The following is a 22,722-nucleotide window of genomic DNA, read 5'->3' on the forward strand; positions in this document are numbered from 1 at the left end:
AGCCCACCAAAAAAGCATTGGCTTGGTTTTGCTTTCTAGCTTCCTTATTTGTTTTCCAGCTTCCTTATTTCCTTGAAACCCATATTTCAGTGAGATAGTAATTACCTGCTTATATCCAAAATATGCAAGTTTACACCAGTCCCAGTACAAAATACAGTCACTTGAAACTGGCTATTCCAAATGAGAAAATCCTGCTTTCTATGAAATGAACATTAGAGATGAGTCATTTTAGGAAATAACAGAATGGGAACTGGGAAGACCAGTGGTGCTATCTCTGAGCAATGCTTTCCAAAACACAGCCCTTATATTACCCACCCCTCAAAATTTTGAGGTCAAATTGCTAGATTTCAAATCCTAAGAACTGTTAAGTTTAACATTTGGGTTCTTTTCTTTGCAGGGCTTCAGCCGCCAGTCTTCTCTCCTGTTCAAGATTCTCTCCAGTGTTCGGAATCATCAGATCAACTCAGATTTAGCACAGCTACTGTTACGATTAGATTATAACAAATATTATACCCAGGCTGGTGGAACTCTGGGCAGGTAGGAATGATTGAGGAGCTCAGTAGTTTTTATATACGTGGCTTTTTAATGAACCAAAGAATTCCAAAGCTTGAAGAAGTTATTCATCATCTAGTTTCATTTTATAATAATAAGGAACCTAAAACTCACAAAGAGGGCTGTGTTTATTACTATTATCAATTTAATGGATTATTTTCTAGTAAAAACCATGTAGATAGTATAGTACTCATCTGGTTCTGGGGATCTAAGTTGCTGGCTGTGCTGGGAAGCAGCTGGACTTCTATTCGGAAGCTAACAGGCTCTGTAGCCTTGGCACCCTGCCCTGATGACCTCTATACCTCCACCTCTGAAAGAAGAAATTGCCCCTGCTTAATTATACCTTTAAAAAAAATTTTTTTAAAAAAAAAAACAGTAGAATTCAGGCTTCTCTCAAAAGTCTTCCTTACTCAGAACACTTTGTAATCCTCCTTCCACTCTGAATGTCATCAAGCAAAACTTTTTCTAGTCAATTTTAGTCAAAAGAAATGTGGCATCATCAGGTTTTTAACTGCTGGTGCAAGGGTGTAACAGTTAAAACTCATTGGTTTTTATCATAGATTGCCTTGATTCTTATCTTTGAAAGCATATTTGATGGAGTTCCTTTTCTTCTCTTACAGTTTTGGGATGTGAGAGTGTCTGATTCATAAACTGAAGTAACAATCACACCTTCTCTAGTCTGTAACAGAAGATACAAAACCAACATCCCGTTCATCTAGCCACACACCAAATGTCTACGGCCTAATGAGGGAGCATGACCTTTTCTCATAGAAAAGGAGCACATTTACTGAACAGCTGGGGATACAGCTCCCATCATTCCCATCCGGCAGAGTCTGCTCCACTTCAGGGAGAGTTCTTCACTTGTCTAAGGTTACTGGAGTAAGTTCTGCTTACTGATACTGACCATTCAAGATCTGTTACATTGAGAACCTCTGTTAACTCTGTTTATTCATCCAAGAGTCACATACTATACATCTGTTACATGCCTCAGTACTATTTAAGTTGCAGGAAACAAGGCAATAAACATCTGAAGTATTTTGTGGCGCATGTGAAAAAAAGAACTCTATTTGTAGATAGGCCATCTTCTGCGTGTTACCTCTAAGGAAGCAAGGCACCAGGTAAGATAAGGCTTTCCCTCATACCACAGCCTTACCTCCAGAAAATTGAGAGTCTTAAGAACCTTAATCCTGTGTATCTTGATAATTTTAATAATTTCCTGTTGTTTAAATAGTAAAAGGGCAATTCTAGCTAATGTCATTTATGTAGAGTACTTTTTACAAAGAATTTAAAATGTCTTTTAAAATGTAAGTGTCCAGAAGATAGTACAGTAGTTAAGGTACTTGTCTTGTATATGAACAAACAAGGCTTAATCCCAGGTACTGCATATGATCCCTAAGCCCCACCAAGAGTAACCCCTGAGCACAGCCAGGTATAGCCCAAAAGCTCTCCTGATCCCCTGCAAAAACATATTTGAAGTCAAATTGCTAAATTTCAAATTCTAAGAATTGCAATAACCGTAGGAGTTGGGGTTCTCTAAGTTTGGCCCATTACATCCCAGAAAATCATCAGTGTTCATGTAAGCATGAACAGAAATATTCATTGAACCATCCCTTGTAACTGAAAAACAATGCAGCAATCTGGTCCTCATCTCTACCACCTACTATTAACTATAGTCTGTGCAGTTGTCAGCTAAAGATGACTCCCTTCCACAACTGCTTCTGGGGTAGATTTAGCAAACTATGAGCCATGAACTATTTTTTAAGTAAAGTTTTTATTAGAACACAGCCACAGTCATTACCTATTGTCTCTGGTTGCTTTCATGCTCGTGTGGCAAAAATGAGTGCTTGTGACACCATATGGCCCACAGATCCTAAAATATTTACTGTTTGGCCTTCACAGAGAAATTGCTGCTGACCCCTACTTTAGAAAATCAGAGGACACCAACAGGGATGATACTAGAAGCAGGGAAGAAATAGCTTCCAGCAATTGTGATAACAATAAGAGTAATAAAATACTGGATGTTTGGCTATTTCCAGGTATTCTCACTGTGCTTTGTATGTTTATTTTTACAAAAAGTCATCCATTCAAGCTTATGGTCATATTCCATTCCCAGCAACTTCATTGTTTTGGGTACTCAAAGTTACCCGTTTTTAGTGAACTCAGCTCTAGAAACTTTTTTTACCTTAATTGCTAGGAAATTTAGAGCTGTGCCCAATTCCACCTAACTCTTCATATAGCTATTAATTTAAGCCTACCATTAAGTCAGGCTTTTAGAAGCACTGAATTTTAGATAGTTTTTTGACTCAACAATACAGAAAGATTTAAAATTAACTCATTTTTTTGGCTAGCTGTCCTCCTACAGTGATAAGTCTTGGCAGAAAAGATAGTATTTTTGTCTTGCTATTCTGAGACTTGAAAAAAAAAATTATGAAGAAATCCCAGTTACTACAACCAAAGAGATTCAACATTTATTTTATCATAAAAGTCCGGCAAATAAAACTATATACAAGATCCATGCAAAGAATCCAATTACACACAAAGACACATTTAAAACCTGGTTAAAACACAATTTCCACAACAGCAGGGAATAAAACCAGTAAGACCAAGTATTCTTAGTGAGAAACATAATCATGTTTGTATTTTGGATGCTGCTTAAATCCAATTCTCTCCCCAACAATGAGGCACTGGATGACCCATTCCTGTGACACCACAGGCAGCTGCAATGCTTCAGCACACTTCAGCACCGAGGCCGGGCATGAAGGGTCCGTCACCACCACATCAAACACGCCTAAAGCAATATCTGCAGGAAGGAGGGAAGATAGATAAGGAAAGGAGACTTGAGCTTCCCATTAGAGACAGATGTGCCTTCTAGTCAGTACATCCCACACCAAAGCCCTTTGCAAACAGTACTACTGACCACAACCAGAGATTGAAGTTATCAGTATATGTCCACTTTATAGAAACGCCTAGTAGGCATACCACATGGCAGCAAAGGCCTTTACTTCACTCATCTCTTGAAAGTTGAACTTTAAAATTATACATATAGTCAACTGATCAGTACTTAGGCCAAACAGCTCTAAATCCTTAGAACAGAGACAACCACACTTTCCAGGTACCTTTGTTATGGGCACTTGAATGGTGCTGCTTCACAGAGGCTGCCCCCCCAGTCATGAGAATCTCAGACCAGAGCTCCAGGAAGTTCTGCTGTTGGTCTGATACCAAGAGTACCTTCAGATTCTGGAAAGGGTTTTCGCGGGGTTGCCTGTAAAGGAAACAGATACAGCATGAATATCAACATTTCTGCAGAGGGATTCAGTGTACTTCTGAATGCTGCCAAAGCCTGAGTTGGGGCATCCCCATCTTCCCTTTCTGTGACTGATGGGTGTCAGTCTCTGGAATCTTGGCCATCTGATTTTGGTCTGTTTTGAGGATGAGACTAAAATCATGCTCCTGAGCCTGTATTTTCAAGTTACCTGTTTAAAAACGTAATGTTCTAACCTTAAGAAGTTGAATATACTGAACCTACATGAAAATTCTCACATGCCCTAGAAGGGAAAAAAGCCTAGATGAACTGTTAGAATAATCTCATTTTATATCTCCTATTATCATTCTAATTTTTAGAAACATTTACCCTCTCACCTTCAAAAGCTTGCTGTATCTTCCTCCCATTGTAGATGGGCTCTCAAATACTCACCAATCCAGAATTCTTTGTTCCTCAAGGCTGTACCCAGCTGGCAGCAGGTAATTCCGGTAATTCTGGAGTTGGTTGGCATGGCAACTGTCATGGACCCAGACATGAGAGACACAAGGAATCCCACTGGCAAGGCACAGGAAGTACTTCCGGGTACGACAGTGCTGATCCGCAATTAGGAGACATTGGTAGGCCGTGTTGCACTAGCATAAAATAAATGGGGAATATGGGAACTTCTGTGGAAAGGCACTTAATAGTAGTCCTATTGAGCCACAGAGAACAAATCTAAAGATTGCAAATATAATGCCTGCCCTTTTTTCCAAGGCCTCTTTTCTTACTGATAGTTTTGAGCCAAATGGGTTCTCTAGATATTCTCCTTTTATCACATTTCATTTTCTAGCAACCAAAATCTTTCTTAGCCTTTTAGCCTTTCAAATTAAAACTCAGAAATACTGTAACAAATTTCTTCTAAACACAAATTTTAATCTGCTTTTACCTCCACAACAGAACCATAACCCATTAACTAACCCAAAGTTCTGATTTCTTTGAACACATTAAAAATTTAATTTTATGCATCAACTTTTAGACAGTTTCCCAGTTCCTGAAATCTGAGTACTGTATCAACCTTCCCAACCTCTGTAAGACCTCTTTCTCAGCAGAGCAAGCAGATTCCTCTAATTACCATCCGTCTGAAAACTCACCTGGGCTTCATTGAAGTCTTCAAGAATATAGCCAGCTCCTGCTCGAAGCTGGGATTCAGTGTACTGCTTGTTGAATGGAGGAATTTCTAAAATTTCTATATAAAAACACAGATAACCAAGATAATTATTACTAGTACTTGGTTTCTTATTTACTAATTTATACTTGCTTCCTACTGATTTCTTTCCACTCCTGTTACCTCCACAGCATTGTATCCCAAAGACAAGTCAAGGATTTCCCTATGGATCAGAAAGATGTCTTGAAACTGCTAAAATCTGACCCAAAGGAGTGGGGGAGGGGGGGAGGCAGGTGAGATACAATACAGCTGGTAACATACAGCCTTGCACATACCTGACCTGGGTTCAACCACCGGCACCCCATAGGCTTCCCTGAACACTGCCAGGAGTGATCCCTGAGTGTAGAGCCAGGAGTAACCCCTGAACCTGCTGGGTGTAGCCCCCCCCCCCCAACACAAAGTAACAAAATAGAATGTGAGATAAGGAAGGACAAGACAGGAGAGGGATGGAGGATATGAGAAATGGGAGATTGGTCCTAGACCTTAAAGATGTCAAAGATTTCTGCACTAGGACTAAATTATGGGACTGTTAATGGCAACGGACACAACCACTTCCCATCGTAGACTTAAACTTGGATAATAACCCTTAACATCAACACATTCTTCCTACTGTCTACTCTGAATCACTTCTGCTGTAACCTAAGCCCACTTCCTCCAATTCTGAATTGTGTGGAGATGAATAGCACTTTTTATAATCAAGATTTCAAATTTCCCCTTCATCAGCATTTTCAGCCCCTGTATACTCAATCTTTGAGAAATAAGAATGCCCAAAGTAGAAGGGGAGTCAATTATTTTAACTGTTTCAGGTTAGCCAGAAAATCCTGTTTCAATCTTTTTATTGAAAACTATCTACCTTTGATGATCTTGAAGTACCTCAGGACACTGAACATCAATGACTGCTCTATAGTCTTGAGGGTGGAGTAGAGGTTATGAGAGATGAGGCTGAAGTTGTAATGACCCTAGGCAATTACAAATTGCTTCTTTTGACCAAATATCTAATTTGAGCTGTTTTCTTGTCATCTGCTCCTCTCATATATAAATCACACATTAAAAAAAAGAAGAAGAAAAAAAGACATTAGAGATTTTAATTAGGAGTTCTAAATCCTAATGAACAAAATAAAGCAACTATATTCATGAAATTTCAGTGCCAGGAGCAAACCCATCCCCCATATTCCCAGCGGTAAAACCTGACAGAACAATCAATTGCTCCCTTCCAGAGATGGCACCTATCTGGCGCCCACCCTGCCTGTTGGGGCTGCCCCAGCAGTGCTAATGCCCCACTAGCCTTCTGCACTTCCGTTTACGTCTGATTGTCCACCCTGGTCCCTTGTATTGCTCCTCTACTAACTCAAGGTTATCCCAGTCTTCTCAAAATGGAAACCCACCCTAGAAACTATAGTTGAGAAACTCAATCTAATGGCAAGGCTGGAGCAATTAGAGCTGGTAAGTGCTTAGCCAAGTTTAATCCAGCACCCCATATGGTCCCCTAGAGCTTCAACAAGAGAGATAACTGAGCACTGCTGGATGTGGCCAAAATTTTTTTTAAAAAAAAAGGTAATGTCTATTTTTGTTTTGTCCTTGCGTCCTTTCAACCCAGACCCATCTCAATACACAAGTCTCAATGGCAACACTAACACTCTACTCAGTCACTGCCAAGGCCCAATGTGGTCTTTCTTTTTTTGTCAAGATTCTATTTTAGATGTGCTTCATCTAGGACAGTTTCTAGTCCTTACCGATGTTGATTTTTATCTGTACTTCCATACATTTGTGTAATCAATAGCCTGTGTAGATTGCTGGCTTCTGTAATTTTACTTAATTACTTTAATTTTACATTTGATTTATGAGTCATCCTGCTGTAAGAGACTAAAGTTAACTGATTTTTAATTCTATCGTTCTAAATCAGAGCAATTTATTTGGTCAACTGCGCCTTTTCAGAAATAAGTAAGTACTCAGCACCCTCCAGGATATCTGGAGCACTTTTAAACAAAGTGCTCTTCTCTTCTACACAAACACACACACCACAGACACACACACACACAGACAGACACACACACACACACAGAGCAATTCTCCACTCTAATGGCTCCAGGAACTCCAAGAGGGGGGGGGACCGGACATAGCCCTCTTCAGATAACATTGATATAAATCAAAAATTTAAAAGGTACCAATACCCAACTCCAATGTCAATTCCTGTGACTGAGAAGAACCATGTCTCGTAAAACTGACACAAATATCTTTCTGAGTCATATAAACTGAAAGATAAAAGATTCCCATTTATCTACAAGACTTAACACAGTTTCCTGAAAACCACAAATCAATAGAGGATGATATCTTCAAGTTTACTGAGACTGAGAAAACCCTAAGCATGCTCATACACTAAAGATAACAAAGATTCTGATACTGCCAGGGCACTGTCCAAGGATAAACATAAATCATACATTTATCATAACCACATTTCCTAATTCGAACCAGGAGATTCTGCTAAAAACTACTTTTAAATTCCTCTGCATTCATACAAGGCCTACTTCCCTGTACTCATGAATTACGGATGCTCTTAAGTCTAAGGAATTAAGATAGCCTGCAAAGTTGGCTTTGTTGACCAATCAACAAATTTAATATCTAGAGAGCTGCCTTGTGAAGTCCTAAACTAGGGAAGAGCTTCAAGAGTCAATTAGGGGATAAAGACTAGAGATTCAACATTTTTTGAAAACAAAAGAAAATAACACCAAGAACAGTGTTTTAATTCCATGACATCTCTCTTTGCAGAACATTCAAGGAACTCCAATTATTTACGATCAAATAAAACTATATTCTTGGCTAAGGAACTCCTCGTAACTATGTACAACTGCATCTATCTGAATTATGCCTGACAAACTAGGTATTTACATGCTTAACTTTGAAACTCCCCCAGCACACCTGATCCCACAGCCTAATGCTGCTCCAGAGTGGCTCTATCTACACTCCACCCAGACACCATTAACCACTGCAACACTCATTCTTCCCATGTCCATGCACAGAGCTGCCTGTGGTTGCAGTTGGTTAGACTGAGTTTTAGTTAATTAGGAAAGAGGCATTAAATACCCACAAAGCAAACCTTACTACAGCAGATTTTCTGAAAACCATGTTCTCTAAGTTAAATTCCCTCTTGGAAGATTCAACATTAATCAGACTTTTTTAAAAAACATCATCAATCTTGACCTTAAGTCTTTACAAAGATAGATACTGCTGTCAGTCACACTGTGTCCATCTGTATTTGTCAATTCTCTAAATGACAGATGAAGTAATTTATACTGCTCCCAATGCAGCCTTTGTAGCAGACAGCATAGCTATGCAGTGTATGGGTTTAGTTTAAGACGAAGAGAGGGATAAGAATCGAAAGAGCTTAGAAGCTGTTTCTCTGAAATCACCCATCACATTCTCAGTCTTAACGGTCCTTAACAGAATGAATCAATCTTGAAACATGAATGGAGATGGCAACGCACTCAAAAACTGGCCTGTCCAAGATGACTGTGGTAGGATCAAATAATACTGAGTTCAATACCAACTCTATCACAGATCCCCAATAATGGGGAAATTACTTATTAAATTTCTAACCGTGTCTCCCCATCTGTCTCATTTCATTGCTTTGAGAAAATACCCTATAAATAGGGTGAGAGAAATTAATTTACCCTGTCCAAGATCCCAGCTGTCATTTGCCCTGTCTTCCACACAGATAGCAGAAAGGCCACCAGACCCATTAACTAAATGGAAAGGAAGAAAAAGTACTTATGTCAGACCCCAAAGGCTCTCTAGGGCCTTACCCTCCTCTTCTTCACTGCTTCCTGTAGGACCATCTGGCAGTTTGGAACGGCTGGTCAACTTATCACTGGTTGTAGCCATGGTGAGGAGAAATGCATAGCCCAGAAACAAGGTTTTGTTGAGAGGCAAAGGCCCTCTCTGCTCTTCCAGGGCAGATGTTTCACCCATGTTGTCTCCACTCTCACAGGGGCTCACAAACTCTCCTGCCCCCACTGCACCTAGGAAGGGCAGAAAAAGAGTTACTAGAGGGATAAAGGCACTGCCTGGGCACCAAGCATGATAGGATGAGTAGAAAATGTTCTGATAGAACTTTCTGAACTATAATTCAAGGACCATTCCTATGGTCAGCATTCTTAGGACCAATTTCATAATGCAGAGAAATTATATATTTTCTTAATTGTTTTCATAAATGAAAATCAACTAGTATTGGTCTTATATAGCTAGACCAAATACTGAAGTCATCTTAAAAAAAAAAAAAGTAGTTCCAATAAAGATTAGTTAAAAGTGAAAGGTTTGGAAATCTTCAGCCCACATTTCCAGGATTTCCCTGATTTGCTGATTTCCCCCAGGAAAAACTGATGTAATCTTAAAAATAAGACAAAATAAAATACTTTATTATCAAGAAATATCCCCAGGGGTCTGGAGCAATAGTACCAGCAGGTAGGGCATTTGCCTTGCACGAACATGACCCGGGTTCGATTCCCAGCATCTCATATGGTCGCCTGAGCACTGCCAGGAGTAAATCCTGAGTGCAAAGCCAGGAGTAACCCCTGTGCATTGCCGGGTGTGACCCCCCACCAAAAAATAAATAAATAAATATCCCCAGGATATACTTCTACCCTATCCCTCACCAGGATGGTGTAGTGTGTGTTTGGTAATTAAATGCTGATGGAATCATATTAAAATAATCTGCTTAAATGTCCCAGTTCCAACACCAAGGAGTAAGGAGATAAGTGAGACAGTCCAGGACTCCCAGAACACCCATGCTAGGAGTGCCCCAAAAAGTCCTTGAGAAGAAAATGGATACCTGACTTGGAGAAGCAGAACCGTAGGCTCATTAGGAAGCTAAGATGACAGGTCATGTCTTCCTAAAATAAAACCAGCAGCAAGAAAATAGTCTGACAGAGTCTGGATGAGCCTGAAGTCCAACTGCCTGAGTTTGAATTCTGGCTTACTGTGTCATCCTTAGGAAAGTGAGTCAAATCTCTGCCTCAGATTCAACTGGAAAATGAGTTCAAGCACCTGTTCCTCATAGAGATTATATGAGATTCTATGAAGCATTATTATCCATGTCATATGTGCTGAAACACAGCAGAGGGGGTGGAGCTGATAGAACTCAAATGCAGGAAAAAAAAGAAAGGAGTTCTTCTGGTGCCAGAATAATGTAACGACCAATGAACATCCCTTTGTTGGCTAGACTGATAGGGTTGCCTCATGACACACACAGCAGACTGTACCTTTCTGTCTCCCGAAGCTATAGACACTAAGGCAGAGAGAAGAGATTCAGTGAACAACAAACTGAACTCTATTAAATAAGAAACATGAGGGACTGAAACAGAGTAGGTTAGTGCAGTCGGGGAGGGAGACACAGGCTGAAGTAGAAAATCTCTATAGAAAGTCTGGGAAAGCAGAGGGCCCTCAACACAAAGGAAAGGGGAACAGTTTCAAGAGGCAGAAAATAAAAACCTGATAAAGGAAGAGAGTAGCACAAATTTCAACTCTGTATATGCTTAAATTCATTTCTTTCTTAGAACACAGACTGGAGTCAGCAAATGTTTGTAATCAAGATCCACCTGTGACCACTGAACTCTGATGGCAGATGCAGGAAGGTGGGGCAGTAGGCAGAGTCTTGGTGGGACTGTACAGAACCCCAAATTTATAGCCAGGACCAAGGGACCATTATCTTAGGTTAGACTCCAGTCTCTCCAACAGTGGACTTAACTTCTTTGGTCTGAGGGAGAGTAAGACAGAAGGAAGCACTCACCAGGTTTCACAGTAGCAGACTTCCGGCCTCGCTTGGCAGGGGACCGTTCCTCTTCAGAAGTGATAAGTTTTCTTTTGCCTGAAGGAACTCCCACAGAGGCTCGAGGGCTTTCTGTGACCTTACGAGTAGGGGTTGTGCTGCTACTGCTAGAAGCCGGGGTAGCCGGGGAGCTGATGTTGCTGCGCCGTTTCCTCTTTCCTTCTACCAAATTGTCTATGGTAGGATAAGCCAAAGGTGGGTCAGCAACCATGCTCTGAGCTCCTGAGCACCAAGATACTGGGTAGAACCTGATTACATACAGCCATACCCTTTCTTCTACCTCCCAAGAAGCCTTTTTTTTTTTTGCTATGTTGGGGGCCACATCCAGCAGTGCTTAGGAGAACTGTGCACTACTTAGGGGTCACCCCAAGAGGAACTCGGGACCAAGTACCGTAAAGGATTAAACTAGACCTTCTGCATCAAAGCAGTGCACTCGCCCTCTATTGCTCCAGCTCCCCAAGAAGCCGCTTTGAAGGCCACCATATTTTCTGTTTTAGTCTTTGCCACAACAAAATGTGTTTCATCTCCAATACAACTGTGGAGGCAGGAAAAACTGAAGATTTATGGCCAAAGAGATAGAGCAGTATGCTTAGCATTTGCCTTGCATGCAGTTGACTCCAGTTTTATCCCCCTAGCACCAGAGAGAAGTGATCACTGAGCAGAGCCAACAGTAAACCCTAAGCACCAACCGATGTGGCGTAAAAAAACAAAGAAAAAAATAAAAAATAACACCAGAAAACCAAGGACTTAGTATTTGTTACCGTAAAGGAAGAGAGCCATGGCTACAGAAAATGAGAGTTTACTATAATCTCATAAGCTACAGTGGAATAGAAATGCTTAAGGAATCATTAGCAACTGCTCTAGAAATTACTCATCCTGTCAGAAAATACTACAGTCAGGTCAAAGGGCCCAGAGGAGAGTGGGTCAGGAGGCAAACCTCTTTTTTTTTGTTTGTTTGTTTGTTTCAGGGGGAAAATAAAGGCATGCCAGTCTGTAGTAGGGGCATAAAAACAGAAAACCATGCAGTACTGGGGATTGAATCCTCTTATAAAACATGCATTACAGGGGCTGGAGCAACAGCACAGCGAGTAGGGTGTTTGCCTTGCACGTGGCCAACCCGGGTTCGAGTCCAGCACCCCATATGGTCCCCTAAGCACCGCCATGAGTAATTCCTGAGTGCAGAACCAGGAGTAACCCTGTGCATCGCCAGGTGTGACCCAAAAAGTAAAAAAAAAAAGACATGCATTCCAGCCTGTGAAGCTATCGCCACAGCCCAGGCCACAAAGGTCTTACCTAAGCTGATATCTGCCGCCTTGGTGAGGGGTGTTACTGCTTCATACGGGCCAAGACCATATTGCTCTCTCAGTCTGTTCCCTTGCTCCAGAGACAGGATGACAGCCATTCGCTTATACCACTTCCTTTGTCCTTCTTTTTCAATGCTGTAATACAGCTCTCCAGACTCCTTCCTATGACCTTTAACCACTCCTGCATGGAAAGCAACATAAAAGAAGCTTGTTGTTGGGGGCTGCTCAACCTCCACTCACAAAGGCTCTGCAGAGCAGGCCTTAGTCAGAGAACAAGGAGATCCAACAGTAGACTGAAGTTAGGACTTCACAAAATCCCATCTGCTAATCTCAGACAACAACACTTAAGATACATGTGGCTACTACAGGACTGGGGCATGGAAAACTTCTTGCAAAGAGGCTCTTAGTTATAAAATAAGGCTTATAATGCCAAACTTGGAGTTAATTCAAATAATAGTTGAAGTTAAATGGCTTATTTATTTTTTGGGTTTTTTGGTGCATGCCCAGTGGTGTTCGGGGGCTATTCCTGAGCCTGTGCTCAGTAGTGATCATATGCAGTTCCAGAGATCAAACCTACTCAGTGGAATGCAAGACCCCTATACTATCTCTCCAGCTCCTGAAGTGGCTTCCTAATGATCTGATTACAAATTAGTAAGCTTTTCCTTCTAGATTTCTTTGGAAGTCTACTAAAAATTCTCAAGTTAAATTTTAGGTAAAAAGATGACATTTTAAGAGTACACGTGTCTGTGGAGAAAAATCAAAATAGAGATATAGAACAAAGAAGGGTAGGCTGGGCGAAGGAGAATCAATCCACCTCTCCAGCCTCATCTCCAGAGATCTAGCTGATTCAGAAAGATAAGTAAGGCCTTCTGATTAGAACACAATCTAGAATATAAAAGGAAACTGGGCTAGAATTCTAGAAACCTAGTAGAGGCCTAATTATGATGCTTGTGAAAAAAACTCACACCCCACAACTGATCATGAACAAACATACAACATACATACAATATAAAAACAGCATTAACATAAACATAGATTAACATTTTCATTCCTGTAAACAAAGGGATCTATTTGTTCTCTCCCATAGACTATGCTTGAATGAAGAAGGCCTAATAGAAACCCAGAGTGTGTACACTTAAAAAAAAGAATATAAAGGAGAATACTCCTTATCTGCCACAGAATCCTTCTTTCACCTTATTCATTTTATCTCCTATCTTAAATTTCTATTGCCAAACTTAATCACAAAGACACCCTCAAAAGCACAAAGAAGTCTAAGATCAACAATATATTTTACACTAATGAAGAGCTACTAGAAGCGATCTACTATTGACATGAATAACAGCCTCAAGAAATGGGACACAGAATCCCTACCCCTTGATTCCATGATTCACTCTGGATACAGAATTGTCTCCATTGTCCACAATGGAGGACCAAACGTGGACCTCCAAGAGTGAATTTACACCTGAAAGAAGAATGAATGCATTTGATACAACTATGTAAGTCATAAGTCATACAAGACCTCAATTTATATGCTACTGATGTCACATTAACCTCATGATGTTTTCTAAAAGGTCAAGTGGCCCATTAATTAAATAATGGAGCAAATAGCAACTGTTCAAATTTCCAGCAAGGATGTTTTCAGATGAGAAATTCAGCACAAACATGTCTCCAAATTTTATCACTGAAAGGAGAAAGCATTTTGAAGAAATGGTACATCAAACAGCACAGCATAACACAAATCCCTCACCATCTCCAGTACAGAACTGGCTCCTTTAAAACAGGAAAAGGGAGGAGAGGTGGTAGAGGTAAGAGAACCATTTGTTCAAACCAGAGAAAGTGACATGCGTACATACATACAAACACAGCACTAACCACGTCTTCCTAAGCAAAAATATCTCACTATAAATTTCCTATATGGTCCCCATCAAGGCAAATAGTAAGTTTAAAAGTTTCTGATGAAAGAACTAAGAACACAAAGGAAAAAGCAGTAACATTCCATTGGAGAAGCAGGAATAAACCAATATAACCAACTGTCGAAGACTGACATCACCAGTGCTGTCCTGTAAATGGGACATGCCTCCCGCAGCAGATAATGGGATGAGAAAGGCACTTCACCTCTATAAGCTTTGAAATGTTCCTTTCAGGACCCATCACTCCAATTTAATCAGAACAAAATATGAGACAAACCCAAATCAAGGACCAGCAATTCCTCAAAACTGTCAAGGTCATGAAAAACAAGAAAATATTAGAAGTTGCCACAGATCAGGTCAAAGGACACGTGAGAACTAAATGCAGCGTGGCAATCCTGGATTGGCTCCTGAAATAGAAAAGAACATTCAGAAAAGCTAGTAGATTCTAAAAAGTCTGGGTTTAAATAACAGCAAAGAGCCAGTGTTGTTTGATTTTGACAAGTATATAGAGTCAATGTAAGAATTTGACAACACAAAAAGCTGGATGAGGGGTACACAGGAACTCTTATACTACCTGTACTTTGTACTTTACAATTTTTCTTTTTAAAAAATTACAAAATTAAAGGCTGACTGAACAACAAACAAAGTCAGTGGTGAGAGGAGCCAGTACTAAGGAAGGAATTTCTGACATTAGAGGTGCCAGGAGTAAAAACTCTCCTTGTCACTAATACAAGGGAGGCTTAACCGGGACACAGCTGCATCTGTCCTTACCTGCACTGAAATATTCGTCCTCTGAGAGGGCTGTTACTTCCGTATCCAGTGGAATGGGGTCACACAGCAGAATGTCTTTGCCCAACACATCACATTCGTACCCATCATCAAAGAGCAATTTATACTTCCCAGCTCCCACATCTCGTGTGATTTTTCCAGAGTAAAAGTAACCATTGGATGACCATTTGGCGACAACACGGAGTCCTACAAAGCTGTTCCCTGGAGAGGAGGCATCCAGGCCGTCAGAAGGGCCAGCAGTGGCCTGGAAAGGAATCTCCGGAGAGTCGCTCCGACGCAAAGCACCAGCACCTACATCTGCTCGCTTGGTGGGGTCTGGCACTCGGGGCACAATGCGGGTGAAAGATTTATCATCTGGTGACATGTTGGGTGAAATGTCCTCTATGCCCAAGGGGCCAGGTACAGCTGTCTCTCTAAGAGATAAGAAATGAGAGAAGGCAATGAGAGTAAGAAGACAGAAGTGTTTAACTACCAAATTCCCACTTCCTTTATCTATGGTTCTCTACAGCCCAGTCTTTGAGAACCCCAACACAGGCATAAGAAGCCTGGTCTCAGCAGCCTCATACATATCCCTGCCCACTCCCCAGGCAATGTGGGCCCCTCTTACCCCCACACACTCTCTGTACCCCTCTTTTCTCTACTCCCGTTTTTTTTTTCTGAACAGACTAAGTGTATCTCACACTACCCGGGTACCTGGTTCCAGTGGTCCGAGAAGGCGGGCGGCCCCTTCGCCCGCGCCCACGAGGCGTGACTGGAGCCTTCCCTCCCTGTCTGATGCCAAGGCCTGCATCACCATCCTCCTCACACACTGGCGCCCCTGTCTGACTGACCCCTTTTCTAGGACTAGAGAATGAAGACAGGTTAGTCTGATAGCACCAGCCACTGGATCCTTTCTTCAAAAAGTTGCCCCTTGGCCCTTGACTACATGGACCCAGGCCAACCTGGCAGGCCTCCACGACAACAGCAAGTTGGTCCTAACACCACCACCAAACTCTCAGCTGGGGAGTGGGGAGGACAGGATGAATCACAAGTCAAGGACACCCTTTTCTGCAAATCTGTTCCCTTCAACAAAGTTTCCTATTGCTGCCCTCAAAAACAGCATTCCCATTCCTGTGCTGGCTTCTAAGAACTTCAGACTCTTAATCCCCAAAGGGGGTAACAAAAAGCTAAGGGATGTATTATATTGGAGTAACTATCCCAAAGTCTGTTCTCCATCTAAGTAGGTTATGGAAAATGGGCGTGGCAGGAGCATATCCTATGCCAACATTCCCAGAGTCCCCTCACCTATTTTCTATGGGGGCTTTTTGGCCAATGAAGTCAACCTCCCACAGGGTTCCACCCTAATTCCTAAGTAAACCCAAAATGGGCAAGGAACAAAAGGGAAGAGGAGTTAACTTGTCCTAGATGGAGGCTTGGGAAGTTCCCATTACTCCCCTTTTCCTGTGATAGCAAAACGTCTGCAACCCTGCCCCTGCTGTGGCTCTCTCTGGACACCCTGTCTGCACCTCAGTTTTCCTGGGCCTCCTCGGGAACTGGGCAAGGCAAAATCTGCGGGTTCTGTCCCACTGGTTTTCCCTTTGAGTGGTCCGGCTCCTCGCCCTGAGCTGCCACTGCTGTGCATGGCTGAGAGACTTGTCCCACTTGATGTACGGTGTAAGCTGGAGGCCTTGGAGGAGAAGGAGCTGATATCCCCCAGATCGCCTGAGGAACCCCCAGTCTGTGAAGGAGAAACTTCAGTTTCACACTCCTGACACTCTACAATTGGCTCTTCGGTTTCCTGCAAGAAGAAATGAATACAAAATGCTAACATGCTAAATGAAAATCACAAAGATGGTAAGAAATTTCAATTCAGAAAGAGCAGAGCTGGGAGGAAATTTTCTGGAATAATGGAAATCATCTATTTGTTCTGAGTAACAGTTACATAAAGTTGTTAAAAGCCACTAATATTGAATATTTAAGACCTGCCCATCCTACTGGGAATGTATTAAGAGAAATATAAATGCAGGTTGTACTAGATTGGGAAGAAAGAGACCTCGATCCTGAGCTCACATAAATTATTTTCCTATTGAACAAGTTTATAAGCTTCAGCTACTGAGATACCAGAGTATTACAGAGATACCAGATACTTAAAGATAGGTAATCCTATCAGGGGGAAGACAATAGTAAAGAGGCAGGAACATTAAAGTAGGAAAAGGAATGCTTGGTTTCTGAGTATTTGATTAGCAGAGGAAAGCAGTAAAAGTTAGGTATTTCATATAACCTTTCAGTAAGTGAGCAAAGAAATGGTAAGGAACAGAATAGCTTAGGGACCGGAGCAATAGTACAGCGGGTAGGGCATCTGCCTTGCACGTGGCTGACCCAGGTTCGATCCCCGGCATCCTATATGGTCCCCCAAGCACCTCTAGGAGTAATTCCTGAGTGCAGAGCCAGGAGTAACCCTTGAGCATAGCTGGGTGTGACCCAAAAAGAAAAAAAAATAAGGAAAGAAAAGAAAAAATAGCCTAAAACTAATGTTACTGTCTTTAAAAGGTTATACTCAAAACACCAAGTTTGAGATCAGAGAGATAGTACAGAAGATAAAGTGTTTGCCTTGTATGCTGCTGACTCTGGTTTTAACCCTGGCACCACATATGGTCCCAAGTGTACTGTGCCAGAGGTTACTCCTAATAAGAGTCAGAAATAGGCCCTGAGCACTACTTGGTGTAGACCAAAAACAAACAAAAAAGCAAGTTTTCATTACCTAGGGACGTCAAACTATTTCACATATTCATTACTCCAATGGACTGGCATTGTTTAGTTGCGCCTTGAACTGTTTTAAGCATCCTTCTGTTTTTAGTTTGCCATGTTCTTGTTTCCTGGACAACACCCAGCAAAGCTCTAGGTCTACTCTCAGCTCTGTGCTAGTGGGGAGAGAGGAGTCACTGAGGACAGTGCTCAGGGGACCATGAGGTGCCTGGGATAGAACTTGGGACTCCTTCATGCAATCACAGCCCAGAGTTCAATATCCTTTGACACTAATTCCCAGGCTTAGCAAAAAATGTTTTAATCTCCATGTCTTCTGCGCACAGGATTAAGAAACTACAACACAAGTATTATGGAACTGCCTTCCCACTCCTAACAACGTGCAGTATCATGCTAATTGGCCAGAGAAGATATGGAGAAACAAACATTCCTAAGAATTTATGATGTATCTAGGGAGTAACAATACATTCACATACACACCATTATATAATTTCTGATCACTCCCTTCATGAAAAATCTCTTGCTTAGAACCATAAAATCATTCATTCTATTCCTTTCATTTTACCTCACTGTCTATATACCAAGAGATTTCTTTTTCTCTGCCCACTCCTTCAAAACTAATTCTCAGGACTTTGTTCTTATTCTTTTTTTGCCTTTTTGGTTTTAGGATGACATCCAGCAGTGCTCAGGGATTACTCCTGACTGTTCGCAGGTATCATGCCTAATGGTACTGGGGGAACCAAGTGGGGTGCGGGTGATCAAATTTATTGTAGTTCAAAAACTAAGAAGCGAAGATTTTTATAATAGTGATTCAAAATATATGAATCCTAAGAGTTGTTTACTCATTTGATCTTCCCTTTTTTCCCATTACCCAATTCTAGCAAACACTTAACTCTCCAAGATACCCTCCCATCTCTACAGTCACCATAGAGTCCATTTTCTTTCTTACTGAAATAAGACTTACAATAGACTTAATTCTATGTTTAGGCATACAGTGTTACACCACACCCACCAACAAAGTGACACTATCCCTCTAACACTGTTCCTTGTTCCCTTTTCACACCCTGGATTGAACACAGGGCCCCATACATACGAGGCAATTACTTTACCATTTTATTATCTGAATAGTATTCCAAAAGTTTTGAATATATATATATATATATATATATATATATATATATATACACACACATGTATATATATTATAATTTTTGTTACTTATCTATTCTTGGGCCTTTGAGTGCTTTACAGATCCTGGTCATTGAAAATAGCATTGCAGGACCAGAGCACTAGTGCCTTACATATGGAAAACCTGTTCCAATCCCTGGCACCACCCACCAGGAGTGATCTCTGAGTGCAGAGCCAGGAATAATCCCTGTCAGGTGTGACCCAAAACACCCATTCCCCTCAAAAAAGAAAAGAAAAGAAAAAGAACAAGAAAATAGCATTGCAATGAGCATAAGTGTGAATCTATCTTTTCAAATTAGTGCCATTTGTGTTCCTAACATAGATGCCAAGGGTTAGTACTATAGACCATATAGTAGCTCTATTTTCAGTTTTTTAAGAAGCTACCATACCGTTTTTTCATAGAAGCTGAAAAGCCCAAGCATTTTATTAGATATTCTTTCCTCTCCCCAACCCCTATATTCAGAAATTCACCTGTCTGTCAATTTTCCCTTATATATTTCTTACAACTACAATAATTGCTCATCTGCAATTTCAGTTTCCATAGTTTCAATTAACCATGGTCAACCACAACCTGACATTTTTATACACAATAAGGTATTTTGAGAAAGGCTATATTCATATAATTTTGTTCTAGCATAAGGTAAAAGGTAAAGGCCCTCCCGTTGATCGTCGATTTGCTCGAGCGGGCCCAGTAACGTCTCCATTGGAGACTTTGTTGTTACTGTGTCTGGCATATCGAATACTCTCGGTAGCTTGCCGGGCTCTCCGAGAGGGGCGGAGGAATCGAACGCGGGTCGGCCATGTTGGCCGCTTGTAAGGCGAACGCCCTACCCGCTGTGCTATCGCTCCAGCCCTAGCATGTTCTAGCATATTGTCATAATTTATTTTATTAATCCCTTACTGTACTTAATTTATAAATTTATAAATTAAACTTTTTATAGATATGTATATATAGGAAAAAAACAGTATACATCTGAAGTTTCAGATACCAAGTGGTGATCTTGGATTAAATGTCCAAAGGTAAGGGAAAACTACATTTCTCATCTTTCAGTCTCTCCTGCCACTCTCCTAAACCATCACTTATTACCACATTATGCGCTAAACTTAATCTACTCCAATCCATTGTTTTACTGCTACCCACCTGACATTCCCAACATGCAAGTCTAAGCACGTCATTTTTATCTCTAAAAATCCCTTAAAGGCTATCCTTTAAAAATCTAAACTTGGGGCTGGAATGATAATACAATAGGTAGGGCATTGGCCTTGCACACAGCTGACCCCTGTTCTATCCCCAGCACCCCACATGGTTCTCCAAGCCCTACCAGGAGATATCTCTGAGCATAAAGCCAGGAGTAAGCCATGAGCACTGCCAGGTATGACCAGAGAAAATAATAATAATAATAATAATAATAATAATAATAATAATAATGGGGTATGGTGCCGCCAGCAGGTCAATCTGTACCTGTGAGGCGAGTGTATCAGCAGTCTGATGGCGCCTTCAGACTTCCAGATACCCCAAAATTGCTGTTGTGCCTTTGGCCAGACCCCAAAAACTTGGGGAAAGTTTACCAAGAAAGTAAACGGCCAAAAGTTAGGTATGTGGGAAACACACCTACAAACCACCTCCAGCTCAGCTATATAATTGGAGGCACGGACTCTCTGGTTCCTGATTGAACTGCTTAATGGCCATGATCCCAGAGACTCAGAAACAAATCTCGAAACCCAGTGGCTTTTGGCAGAAATGCATCCAGACCCCACAGTACGTTACTGTTGCCAGGCCACCCCAGGGAGGAAAGGGTGTTGTCACTCCACCTGCTCCCCCTTGGCGGCTCGGTGGCTGTCATCCTCCAGAGGCCATTGGACAGTCAGGCTTGGGCCCACAGTGATGAAACTTGTTGGGCCTCACAGGATTGGGGGGGGGGGGGGGGCCTGGAGCCGGGCCTGTCCTCCCCACCACAACGAGACCCCAAGTCACTGCCCATTGCTCCCCCTTGGCAGCTTGGTGGCCATCATCCTCCAGAGGCCATTGGACAGTCAGGCTTGGGTCCGTAGTGACAAAACTTGTTGGGCCTCACGGGATGGGGGTGGAGCCGGTTCTGTCCTCCCCATCCCAATGAGAACCCAAGGAGAACCCAATGAGAACCCAAGGAGAGGCCACGAATGGCCTCTCTAACTCCTGATCAAGTTGCTCAACGGCCATGATCCCAGAGTCTCAGGAGCAAATCTTGAAACCCAGTGGCTTTTGGCAGAAATCCCTCCAGATTTAAGTGTTAATGTTTTGGAATTTCAAAATCACATGGCCCTACTGCCGCCACGTGACATCGTATGTTATTCATAACCAGCAATAGAACACAAATTTTCTACTGTTGCCTTCTCAGCAGATCTGAGTGTTGGAGTAAAATCTCAAATAATAACGGTGGGTCTGGTATTGAAATATTGAATGTGATCAAAGTAGAGAGAAAGTAATGTGGAATTCATCTGCCCTACAGGTAGGGGGAAGGTGTGGGATGGAGGTATACTGGGGTTTTTGGTGATGGAGAATGGGCACTGGTGAAGGTACGGGTGTTTCATTGTATGACTGAGACTTAGACCCGAAAGTTTTGTAACTGCTCTCATGGTGATTCAATAAATAAAATTATAAAAAAGGGAAAAAAATAATAAAACATAAACCATCCTTTTGCCATTAGTTAGATTTACAGAGACTTGCTCTTTACAGAAAGGACAGCATGACAGTAATGGTTAAAAAAGAGGCCAAAGGTAAGGCAATCCATTGGTTTAAATAGAATTCCAGACCTCTTGTCTGTTTTGTTATTATCACTGCAGGGGTCACACCTGGCACTGGTCAGAGTGCATAAGGGGTCCATCAGGGTCATACCAAGCAGCACTGAGAGGAAAGGACAAGGCTTCCTATTTTTATTTCAGTTCTCACAGCTAATAGAAACATGAAGAAAAATAAAATATTGGCAGTTAGCTGCACAGAATAGGGGCGAGTGGGAATGGGTGCTAGGGGTGAAGAGCTAGAATAATTTTCCTATAAACAGATACCCAGAGCATATTGTTACCTCAGTCACTTTTCTTTCAACTTCTGTTCCATCCACATAATACACATCTGTGATGACACGAGTGACAAGTGTGCGAACTTCACGAATTGTTCTCATGTGGCGATGCAAGACATGGCCATGTGGGGGCTGAGGCATTTCAAACTCTTCTTCTCCCTATGACAGAAGATACAGAACACAGGCATGGGTCTCACTGCAAACTGGCAGATCACAAATCAACTTTAAGATGAGCAATGTTCAGAGGTCCCATGAATCTAATGAGATGGAATTTTCCAGTTGCCTTCTTTTCTATTCACCTATAGATATGACAGGGAAGTACCAACTGTATAGCCAACAACTAGAAGAGTTTGTTAATATCATCAAAAATGACACTTGTCTAAATCAAACCCAAATATTTAATACTTTTATCTAGGATATTTAACTAAAACTTTGACCTTTCAAATACATTGTATTATTGTAATCCTTCTGATTTTTATGTTGAGTTGGGAGTATACTAGCTTACACCTGCAATAATAGCTCCTGAAATAAAAGAAAGGAATTCTTAGAATTTTATATAGCCAGAATAAGCTACCATAGTTTTCCATAGAAGCTGAAAATTTTTGTTTTGCCTGCATTAATAAGTGAACACTACAGTTTATTGGTGTGTGAAACCAAGGTATACTGACTTCTCCTAGAATTAAAGATGAGATAGGTAATCCATTCCCAAAAACCAGGAGAGCTAAAACTAGTTTAAGCTAGTTCCAAACCCAGAAAAGAGTAACAAATTAGAATTTTGTATCCAATTACACCACAAAGAATAATCAATTAAGTCATTTAAGATTTTTTTCCTGAGAACCACCAGGTGTGAATTTATAAAAACCAAATGAATTTATAAAAATTCTTACATTCATG

At 41.3% G+C, this 22,722-nt stretch overlaps 2 protein-coding genes across 4 annotated transcripts in view; one reads left to right on the top strand and one right to left on the bottom strand.

The window, feature by feature from the left end:
* TUBGCP4 (tubulin gamma complex component 4) overlaps nucleotides 1–1,781 on the top strand; it is a 32,817-nt gene extending 31,036 nt beyond the window's left edge. For both annotated transcript variants that reach the window (XM_056133445.1, XM_056133446.1), the window contains 2 exons: nucleotides 398–537; nucleotides 1,173–1,781. In XM_056133445.1, coding sequence (XP_055989420.1) covers nucleotides 398–537; nucleotides 1,173–1,185 — 153 coding nt within the window. In that variant the 3' untranslated portion in view covers nucleotides 1,186–1,781. The remainder of the gene's footprint in view (nucleotides 1–397; nucleotides 538–1,172) is intronic.
* A 1,213-nt stretch (nucleotides 1,782–2,994) lies between these two features.
* The window catches only part of TP53BP1 (tumor protein p53 binding protein 1), a 74,572-nt gene continuing 54,844 nt past the window's right edge, over nucleotides 2,995–22,722 (bottom strand). For both annotated transcript variants that reach the window (XM_056133439.1, XM_056133440.1), the window contains 11 exons: nucleotides 21,835–21,987; nucleotides 16,348–16,619; nucleotides 15,536–15,685; nucleotides 14,825–15,255; nucleotides 12,133–12,324; nucleotides 10,801–11,013; nucleotides 8,819–9,034; nucleotides 4,945–5,039; nucleotides 4,247–4,446; nucleotides 3,669–3,814; nucleotides 2,995–3,352 (listed from right to left, as the gene is read on the bottom strand). In XM_056133439.1, the coding sequence (XP_055989414.1) occupies nucleotides 3,165–3,352; nucleotides 3,669–3,814; nucleotides 4,247–4,446; nucleotides 4,945–5,039; nucleotides 8,819–9,034; nucleotides 10,801–11,013; nucleotides 12,133–12,324; nucleotides 14,825–15,255; nucleotides 15,536–15,685; nucleotides 16,348–16,619; nucleotides 21,835–21,987 (2,256 nt within the window). In that variant the 3' untranslated portion in view covers nucleotides 2,995–3,164. The remainder of the gene's footprint in view (nucleotides 3,353–3,668; nucleotides 3,815–4,246; nucleotides 4,447–4,944; nucleotides 5,040–8,818; nucleotides 9,035–10,800; nucleotides 11,014–12,132; nucleotides 12,325–14,824; nucleotides 15,256–15,535; nucleotides 15,686–16,347; nucleotides 16,620–21,834; nucleotides 21,988–22,722) is intronic.

The sequence above is a fragment of the Sorex fumeus genome, unplaced genomic scaffold, assembly GCF_029834395.1.
Source record: "Sorex fumeus unplaced genomic scaffold, SorFum_2.1 ptg000098l, whole genome shotgun sequence".
Classification (NCBI taxonomy): Eukaryota; Metazoa; Chordata; class Mammalia; order Eulipotyphla; family Soricidae; genus Sorex; species Sorex fumeus.